Source organism: Carettochelys insculpta, chromosome 1, assembly GCF_033958435.1.
Source record: "Carettochelys insculpta isolate YL-2023 chromosome 1, ASM3395843v1, whole genome shotgun sequence".
Lineage (NCBI taxonomy): Eukaryota > Metazoa > Chordata > Testudines > Carettochelyidae > Carettochelys > Carettochelys insculpta.
In genome coordinates, this window is record NC_134137.1 from 230,961,328 (window position 1) to 230,971,019 (window position 9,692).

The following is a 9,692-nucleotide window of genomic DNA, read 5'->3' on the forward strand; positions in this document are numbered from 1 at the left end:
TAGGAAGCAGGTAATCATGTACGTGAACTGAAAGACAGGGGCAGGGAAGAAAAGGAGGTGAAGCAGTATGGGATAGAATACTCTGGATCTCACCCTGTCTCCTTACTGTCTTTTTCTATCTCTATTTCTATCTTTTTAGACATTCCTTTCCCAGCTCCTGCTCTGGGACTCTGAATCCAGGCTGGCTGAAAATAACATGAGAGAGGGGGTCCTCTTCTGGACCTCAGTTGCTCCCCTGAACCTCTCCACTGCTTCCAGACAGAGCAGATGCTGTCTGGGTACCCCTTTGGCATTGGACACTGGCTAACTGCAAGTGGGCTTCATCTGGAGAGTGGACATGGAAAGCAATGGCCAGCATCTGCTTTGGGCTGAAGCTGGATCCGATTGGAACCTTCAGTGGCCTTGGATGCTAGCTTTGGAGGGAAACAACAGAGGGATCATTGAAATGAGGGGAACAAGCAGGTGAGGGGAGTCTTGTGAGGGTGGGAAATAGGAGCAGAAGTGGGAGCTAGGATGCATGGAGGTGTGGTGACACGAAAGGGCAGGGGGAAAGGGTCATGCATTGTGTGTTAGGAGCTGAAGCTGAGGACACATGAGTGCTGGGGGGGGAGCAGAGTGATAAGGAGTTATGGAGATAATTTTGCTATTCATAGGATGTGGAGGCAAGAGATGTGGTGAGGTTGGACCTTACAGAGGTGGGTCATTATTTTTAAATGTATTATGGCAAGTTGGCTCCAGGTTGCTGTGCAGCTATTGAGAGTCACAGAGAGTGTGTGTGTGTGTGTGTATGAAACATGACTGAGTATAACTGCTCCCCAACTCTGCTGCTGCCTCTCAGCCTGACCTCATAGAACCCCCCTTCTTGTGTGGTCCTGCCCTTTGGTCAGCACTCCTCAATCCTCACCTGCTGTCCTACAGTTTTGCCAGTGCTCCTCAACATAAGTCCCCCTTACATAAATCCCCATGCCCTTCTTGTTCTGTTTGAAGTTATGAGCTAGGTTTTAGTTTCTGAAGTAGTTTTTGTGCTTAAGGACACATTCATAATTAAAAAGTATAATTACTTTGTCTTGGAGGGTTAAATTAGCCCAACACTGTAGCAGTTAAACCTCTGGAAGCAGCCTTTTTGACTGGCATTATTCACAAAAAAGGAAGTGGTATAAAAAGAAGTGAGGGTAGGAGGAACCATGGAAGTGAAGGAAGTATATGCTGCTCCTCAAGCCCGAGACAGCCCGTCCCCATTGCTGTGGAGCCAGATGGGAACCAACCCCTGACCCTAAAAGTAAAAAGCCATATAGCCTTCCATGTTCATTTTTATTTTGCTCCATGAATCTTCAGCAGGGTTAGTGTTTCTTTGCCAGCAGATGGCAACAGCATCCTGGGTATGGTGCAGGCTCCTGCAGTCTCAGTTTACTGACATGTTCTTTCATGCTTCAGTTTCCCCTTTGAAATTCACTCAAGAGATCCATTGTACTAATCATGATAATTCTCACATCCATCATTCCACAGCCCATCATCCCACCACCAGCTTGAGAGATTGTCTGGACTCAGCCACATTATTTACAGGGGAAAAAAACTTGCCAGCATTGTATTTCCACAGTGTTTCTGTCTCTCTCTCTCTCGTCTGTCACTGTTAGCCTCACGTAGACACTGTTCTATTGAGTTCACCCTACCAGCTGTCCCAGCCTGACCTAACACTTATGTAACAGCCATTCAAGTCTCGTAACTGTCTTGCCTTTTCCAAACGTCACATCTGAATCTGTCATCTCATCTCCCCTTTCCAACAGCAATAAAGTCACTGAAAAGCCAGAGTCCTACAGAGATGACTAATAAACTGGCTGCTGCTGCTGCTGCTTTCCCTGTTAGACTCTCAGACCTAGGACCCTGTCAGCTCCTAACTGGGCTGCCTGGCAACTAAGCCCTCCATCTCCCTGTGCCAGTTCATTAGCTTCATGTTCAAACCTTCCCTCCTTCCAGCCTTTGAGGAGACTGCTTTCCAGGCCCAGAGGTTATGGTACAGACACAGAAGATAAGGAGACGTATTCTAAACCACATGTATCTCCTGTGTATTCTATTCTTGGTCTTTCCTAAAAGGAGGGTTGGTTGTGGCATTTTCTTAAGTTATTTCAGTTCTAGTTTTCCCCAACAGGAGGCATTAGAGGGAGCAGGGAAGAAGTACTGCCTGGGGGGACCGTGTCGGTTGCCAGGCTCTGGGTGAAGCAGGTTGCAGCTGTTTCCTTAGTTAGTTTTGCCTTCTCCCTCTGCACAGAGGCCTCAGCAACGTTTGTTTGCTCAGTAAGTACATGGTTTTGTCTTTGTGCAAATGCTCACGTAGGTCTCAAGTCTGTGTCCACTTCTTCCTAATTTCTCTGCAGGGTTTTGCTTGGGATCTGGCCCATCTCCTGGTGTCCAACTGTTCCCGCTCCCTTGGTTCCCCTTCACTCTTGCGGGTATACACCATCCCTATGACCTTTAATTAAAGGTCATAACTTCAATTGGAGCTAAATTTAGCTCCCTCCCCCTTTCCTAGCACTGGGAATAGCAGCTGGATGAGGGGAGTTAGATTACGCCTCAGCCAGGTGTCCTGTCTCTGCCCTCCACCCTTGGTATCTGTTCTGCGACCCATTCCTATCTGCACTTTGCTTTCCCCTGCTACCTTCTCTTCCTACTGCCCCTTTTCTGCTGTCCCCCAGGGCCCTGCTAAACTGAGCTCTGAGGGATGAAGGCTAAAATTTCATTCCTCATTTAGTATCTAAGCCTCTCCATGTCCCACACATTCTCAGGAAAGGGGGACTCCCCAGAGCTTTCAAAAATGTGGTGGTTCAAACACTCCTTCCCCGCTCCCGCTACCCGTGGGTGCTGCGGGGAGAGCTGATGTGGGATCACGTCCCAGGCCGCATCAGAGAGGTAGCCGGCCGCGTCCCTATCTGCAAAAACAAGGAGCAGTCCTGTGGCCCGACACACTAACAGAGTTTGGCGCAAAAGCTCTTGTGGGCGCAGAGGCGTGAGTCCCAGGCCGGACTCTGCCCCTGCTTGCTGAGATGAAGCTGGCAGGCTGGGCAGCCCAAGCGGGGCTGGGCGGAGCCGGGAGAAAGCGCCTGCTGCGAGGATCCCCCACCTGGGCTAGCCCGGGCAGCGGCCTGGTAGCCAGGCAGGGCCCAGCCCGGCAAACTTGCGGCGGGCGCTCCCACTCCTGTGCCCAGCCGCTGGGAGCGCCCCGCTCCGCGCGGCCCCGCCCCCGGCCGGTCAGGTGCCAGGCAGGATGTCCGCAGTCACGTCCCGCGGGTAGCGGCCCCCTCGCGCCTCATTAGCATGTTACTCGGGCGGCCGCGCGCCGCCGCCGCCGGCTGGGGCCCACCCGCGGGGTGTGGGGGTGGCGCCTGGACACTGGGCCCCGCTGCGCGCGCCGCGGCCATCGGGCGGGAGCCCGGCCCAGGGCACGGTGCCCACAGCGCCGGGAGGCCCCAGTGGCGCCCCGTGGGGGCGGGGCTGTTTGCCGCCCGCCGCCGCCGATCGGAGCCTCGCGGCGCTCGGCCCATTGTCCCCTTTTCGGCGCCGGGGACGGGGACAAGGACGGGGGCGGGGGAGGGGGCGGTTGTGCGAGTCCAGTCCAGCCTCCATCGCCGCCGCGCGGCCTGTCCCGGTACCGTATTGTCTGTGGTAGCCGTGCGCGCGCCTTCCGGCCGGCAACATCTGGGACTCCGGCTGAGTGGAGCTGTAGCTCATGCTCACAGCAGCCCCCCGCCGTGCATGGCCCCGTGAGGGGGAGCGGGAGCGGGAGGGGCCTCCTGCCCTCTCCCAGGGTGTAAATGGCGCAGCCCCTCACGCCTGATGCCCCCACTGGGCGCTTCCCCTCCCCCCATCCTTCTCCCCACCGCGCAGCCAGCTTCCGCTGCGATTCTGCCGCGGCGCAGCCGGCCCTGCCCGCCTTGCAGCAGAGCGGCTCATGCAGGCGGCTCGCCGGGGCCGAAACCCCCTTAAGCAAAGTGATAATCCCCTGCCCCGCCTCTGCTGCAGCCCTTCGGTCCCGCTTTGTGGAGCCCCCGCTCCCCCAGCCTGCGCCCGCCTCTTGCAAGCTACAGTCCTGCATCCAGTTCTCTCTCCGCCCTCCCCGGCCCTGGGCGGACACGGCCAGCGCCTAGCACCGCTTGCATCAGTAGCACCTAAGCCAGGACCGTGGGCCCGGTGTGCTGGGCACTGAGCAGCGCCACAGTTCTGCTCCAGTCGCCCCCGCCGTGCACGCTGGCCCTGGGCCCGGCCCGGCGAGCTCGTGGCTACAGAAAGGATGGAGCTGGGAAACTTCGTGCGCGCGGCTGCTCACCCACTTGCGTGGGAGCCCAGGCTGAATCTCCCCTCTCTCTGCCTCCCCCCCAGACCTGCGAGGGACGGGCTCGTGTGGGGCTGGCCGGGGGGAGGAAGGGGGGGGGCCGCCCCCCCCCCCCCCGCTTCTCCTTTGTAGGCCAGGGAGTGCGAGAGAACAGCCAAAAATGGGCGTGGGCGGAGGGAGCCGCGCCGGCCTGCAGCAGCCGCGCCGCACGTAGGCGCTCTCCGCCGCCTCTCATTGGACGCTCGCTGAGCAGGCGGGGCCCAGTAATTACCATACAGGGCGCTATAAAGGCCGGGGCAGCGGGCGCTCTTCCCTTCACCTCCTCCCTACTACAGGCGTGTGGCTCGCAGGCAGTGCCCAGGTGAGGACGCGGCGGCGGGGTGGCTGGCCTGGGCTCGGGTGGGTGTGGGCAGGGGCAGCACCTCGCTGGGCCGGGGGGCACGTGGGGGCTGCAGCCGGAGGTCCCTTTGCGCTGGGGACGAGGGGCTCTGCGGCCGGTGCTGGGCGACCCAAGCTGGCGGGAGCTGCTGGCGGCGCGCTGCAGCCGGGCTGGGCGGGGAGCAGGAAGTCGCCCGGGAGAAGTGTGCTGGGGACGTGGGGCCCGGACGCGCCGGCATGGCGCTGGGTGCTGCCCGCGTGGGGCGCCCGCCGGGGCTCGGGCACGTGGGGGGGTGGGGTTTGCTGGGGCTGGTCCCGCCGCCCTGCTCACCCCTGTTCTCCCCGCAGGAGCGTCGCGGCAGAGACACGATGGTGAAGGTCGGAGTTAACGGGTGAGTGGGGGCGGGCCGGGCCGGGCTCTGCTCCGCGCCAAGGGCGTGGCAAGGTTACTGGGGGGTGGGGAGCAGGGCCCGCGGCCGGTCCCGGCGGCCGGTGACTCACTTCCCCCCGCGGCAGCTGAATCACCCGGGCTGGAAGCGCCGCGCCGCGCCGGGGAATGTGACCTTCTCCCACCGCCGCCACCGAGTAACCGGAGCCGGGGCGCGGGGTAAATTTAGCGCCCGACCTTTGGGGGCGCGGGGCGGAGCCGGCGGGGGGGAGGGGGGGGCTTTCCTGTCTGCTCCCCAGTCTCTGCTCCCCTGTGGCGTGGCCCCGCCTGCGGGCTGGGAGCAGCTGCTGCCGCCGGCTGGCGGGGCGGAGGGACTGGCGCGGGGCCTCCCTTTCCTCTCGGGCTCTCCGCCTCCGGCAGCCGCTGGGAAAGGAGCGGGGTCTGAGCTGCGGGCACGGGGCTCGGCTCCCCTCCCCTGCCTGCGGCCCGACGCTTCTTTGCCTCTCCTAGATTTGGCCGTATCGGCCGCCTGGTCACCAGAGCTGCCTTCACCTCTAACAAAGTCCAGGTTGTAGCAATCAACGACCCCTTCATTGACCTCAACTACATGGTGAGTGGGTCTGTCAGGCTGGGTTTTGTCTGTGTCTTGTGTGGGGCAAGAGAGGGGTGAAGGCCAGTTGTCTGTCCATGGTACCGTTCTCCTGCCTGCCCTTGCACTGGGCATGAGCGATCGGACTTTGTCCTGCGAACTTGTATTTCAGCCGAGCACAGATGAGCAAGATTCCTGCAGGTTATGCCCACAGGATCTTGGCGTTAGGGTTGAGGGGCGCAGACTGGGCTGTGAGCAATGTTCCCTCTCTTTTTCCCATCCGAGGGCAGAATAAACTTCCTGCATGCCAGTGCATGTGCACCGCCATTAAACACATGCTGCTGGCTGTGGGCGCTCCGCAGCCCCCAAGCACTCAGCTTGCAGGGAACCCTGCACGTGAGAGTTGAAACGGGAGCTTTGAGAATGTTGCCAGTATTCCACTGGAGTCTCTTTCTGCTCTTAGGTTTACATGTTCAAATATGACTCCACTCATGGGCGTTTTCATGGCACTGTCGCAGCTGAGAATGGAAAACTTGTGATTAATGGACACCCGATTACCATCTTCCAGGAGTGAGTGTGACTCTTCCTCCCCGCTCCTTTGTAGCAATGGGTCAGGGTACTTGACAGCCCTGCATTTGGTAAATGCTGTGTCTCCTGTCAGGCGTGATCCCGCTAACATCAAGTGGGGAGATGCCGGCGCAGAATATGTTGTTGAATCCACTGGAGTCTTCACCACCACAGAGAAGGCCAGCGTGAGTGATGGGTCACGTTTCCCTTGGGTGCTCGTGGGAGGAGGGAGCAGCTGGGGCACTTGTCCTGCAAGTGGATAGGAACAGGTTTTTCCTACTCTGGGACTGTTGTGCAGTTGGGGGGGGAGGTGTCCCCAGTGTGCTGCTTTACTAGAACTGTAGAGGTTTATTGGTGTTGGTGTCTCTCCCTCAGGCTCACTTGAAAGGTGGCGCTAAGCGGGTTGTCATCTCTGCGCCCTCGGCTGATGCACCCATGTTTGTGATGGGTGTCAACCATGGGAAATATGACAAGTCTCAGAAAATTGTCAGGTGAGGCGGGGGAGGTAGTGGTGGGCAGGAACCTCTTGGCATTGACTCTAAGATGCAGAACAGAGTATTGCCCCACCCTCTAGTTGTGGGGTGGGGAAAGCTGGCCCTCTTGTGGAAGGAGTGCCTTCTGAGGGGTGAGCCTTGAATGCCTCTGGCTATCTGTGCCTCTTGTCTCTTCTAGCAATGCTTCTTGCACCACCAATTGCCTGGCTCCTTTGGCCAAGATCATCCATGACAACTTTGGCATCGTAGAAGGTCTCATGGTAGGTGATCTAGAGGCACAGGGCTCCTTGTTCATGAAATCTCACTCCAGCTTTCTGTGGAGCAGAGCCAGAGTTCTGGGGTGTGCCTCTCGCCCCACACTGTCAAGCTGGGATACCTGCTTTCCTCAGCCCACAGGCTTGGGTGCAGAGAGGTGCTGGCTGTGAAACCACAGAGCAGGAAAGAGCTGCCCTATGCTGCCTGGGATGGAGTCCAAAGGAGGACTGGGGGACAGTTTTGATTAAGCAGGGGAGGCTACATATGATTGTTACAACCTCCCTCGTTTTCCCCTATCTTCCAGACCACTGTCCATGCTGTCACAGCCACGCAAAAGACGGTAGATGGCCCCTCTGGGAAGATGTGGCGAGATGGCAGAGGTGCTGCCCAGAACATCATCCCAGCGTCCACAGGAGCTGCTAAGGCTGTGGGCAAGGTCATCCCTGAGCTTAATGGGTGAGTGTCTGTTCCTGTTCCAGTGCGCCCAAGCAAGAGCTGCATCAGAAGGACCTGGACCTGCAGCTTGGCACACTTTGCCCTCTTCTGAGCAGGGTGCACAGAAACCCTGGCTGGGGGCAAGCGGGAGCCTGGTCTAATCTGTTCTTTTACAGGAAGCTCACTGGAATGGCTTTCCGTGTTCCAACTCCCAACGTGTCTGTTGTGGACCTGACCTGTCGCCTGGAGAAACCCGTGAGTATTACAAGAAAGGAATTGGCAACTTCCCTGTGTTCCCTGGGGCTTCTGTCTGCTCTTCAACATGCAGGGTTGGGTACAGCTGCTTTTCAGCCCCTGTCCTACTTAGAACTAGCCCTTGTTGCTTGTCTCGTGGTTGAAGGGGTGGGGCAGCAGGCCTGTGGGGCTTTTCTGTCTAGTGTAAGAAGCAGGCACAAGTGTCAAACTTCCTATTGCATCCCTTCAGGCCAAGTATGAAGACATTAAGAAGGTGGTGAAGAGTGCATCTGAGGGGCCTCTGAAGGGCATCCTGGGATACACAGAGGACCAGGTAATCTCCTGCCATCCTTTCAGCAGTATGGGGAGGGGGTGGGGGAGACCCAGTTTCCACATGGAAGTAGCCTTATGGAGCATTTAATCTTCTTTGTTCCCCTCTCCCCTGGGGGGTGTTCACAGAGCAGGGTGTCTAGCTTCTCTTTGGGATGTGGGAAGGAGTGGGACAGAGGGCAATGTGAGTGACCATCTTCCCCTCTTCTCTCCCCACTTCCAGGTTGTCTCCTGTGACTTCAATGGGGACAGCCACTCATCTATCTTTGATGCAGCTGCTGGCATTGCTCTCAGTGACCACTTTGTCAAACTGGTCTCCTGGTATGCGGAAGTGGGGGAAGGGCTGGGGGAGGGTTTGGAGGGTGGTGTGGGTGCGGGGGGGAGACTTAAGGGCAAGGATCCTGTTCCTGGCAAACTTTGCATTCTTAAAATTCAAGCTGGAAGCAGCAGAGGTTAGGTGGAAGACAGTTGCAGGTAGCAGCAGAGTTCAGTTGCCAGAGGTGGGGAGGGAAAGCAACTTTCTGACCTAGAAAGACCTCAGTGAGGTTGACCCCCTAGTAGCTGAACAAATTACAGCCTTCAATCATTCCCAATGGGAAGAGAGCTTTCCTTTCTGTGGCTTGGTAGGGGAGCTCCTGTGGGGGGGATACAAATGTCTTTCCATCCCTAACTGCCCTTTCTCTGCTTCTGTCACCAGGTATGACAATGAGTTTGGATACAGCAACCGTGTTGTGGACTTGTTAGTTCACATGGCATCTAAGGAATAAGCCAGGTGCATGGATCCATCGTCTGCCTGGGGAAGGAGGTGTGGGGGAAAAAAAATCTTACTGGAGACCCATGTTCCTCCCCCACCTCTCTCCCCACTACTCAGCTCCACAGCCTGTAGTGAGAAGCCAGTTTTGTTCCATCTGTCTTCTCCATTCATCTACCTTGTCTGGGAAGCCTGGGGGAGATGGAGAGCTTAACAGAATGTGGCCTGTTTCCATACCACACGTTTCTCAAATAAAGCAATAGTTATCCTAAAATATTCCTGTCTCTGTCTGTGAAAAGAAACCCCAAAGGGCTCATAGCATAGCTTGCTATGGCCACTGACCCAGCCTGGGATTTTCTTCACCCCCAAAAATGGTAGCTACCAGCTAGGAAATTATATTTGATGTAAACTAAAACTATTTCAAAGATTAAAGCCAAGAAGTCAGAACTTGAGAAATAAGCTACATGATCATCTTACAGTGCCTTTTCCTAAAAATCCACAGGATTCTATGCTTCATCAATCCAGAGTACACACATAAGAGGCAGTTTTTGCTGTGTGAGGTGGGGTCCTGATGAATGGTGGCCCTAATTGTGTTGTCACAGTTGACAACTACAGCCTATTTGCTGACTGAACAACTGTAACTTAAGTCAGAACGGCAGGGGCTTAGCAGTCCTGGAAAAGGAGTTCGTAGGTCTGTCTGCCCAGTTGGCACTTACTTTACGGGTGTTATGCATTGTATTGACTCGCTTATTTTCTTCAAAGATAGTTCTTGTTTTTTTTAATATCTTAATGGTGTGAAGGATTGGGATCCTGTGGCTGTCCCGAACACAACGTGTTCGGTGCAAGGTTGGAATGGTATATGAGTAAGGGTGGCTGTAATGGAAACAAACCACTAAATATTTTATGCTCAGTCCACATCTAACTTGTGTAAGAAATGAAGTGATCAT

At 56.5% G+C, this 9,692-nt stretch overlaps 1 protein-coding gene across 1 annotated transcript; it reads left to right on the forward strand.

The window, feature by feature from the left end:
* The first annotated feature begins 4,580 nt into the window (after positions 1-4,580).
* On the forward strand, positions 4,581-9,019 carry GAPDH (glyceraldehyde-3-phosphate dehydrogenase). The gene is made up of 12 exons (XM_075001302.1): positions 4,581-4,685; positions 5,051-5,094; positions 5,601-5,700; positions 6,143-6,249; positions 6,341-6,431; positions 6,622-6,737; positions 6,919-7,000; positions 7,300-7,451; positions 7,607-7,685; positions 7,915-7,998; positions 8,218-8,315; positions 8,692-9,019. The coding sequence occupies exons 2-12, from the start codon at positions 5,072-5,074 to the stop codon at positions 8,759-8,761; spliced, it is 1,002 nt and encodes a 333-aa protein (XP_074857403.1). The 5' UTR covers positions 4,581-4,685; positions 5,051-5,071; the 3' UTR covers positions 8,762-9,019.
* Positions 9,020-9,692: the final 673 nt, after the last annotated feature.

What these genes read in the sequence shown, in the direction of transcription:
- GAPDH (XM_075001302.1), top strand. Translation starts at nt 5,072, where the DNA reads ATGGTGAAGGTCGGAGTTAACGG. An exon ending in GCATCGTAGAAGGTCTCATG is followed by an intron (nt 7,001 to 7,299) that starts GTAGGTGATCTA and finishes CCTATCTTCCAG; the next exon opens with ACCACTGTCCATGCTGTCAC. An exon ending in CCTGTCGCCTGGAGAAACCC is followed by an intron (nt 7,686 to 7,914) that starts GTGAGTATTACA and finishes GCATCCCTTCAG; the next exon opens with GCCAAGTATGAAGACATTAA.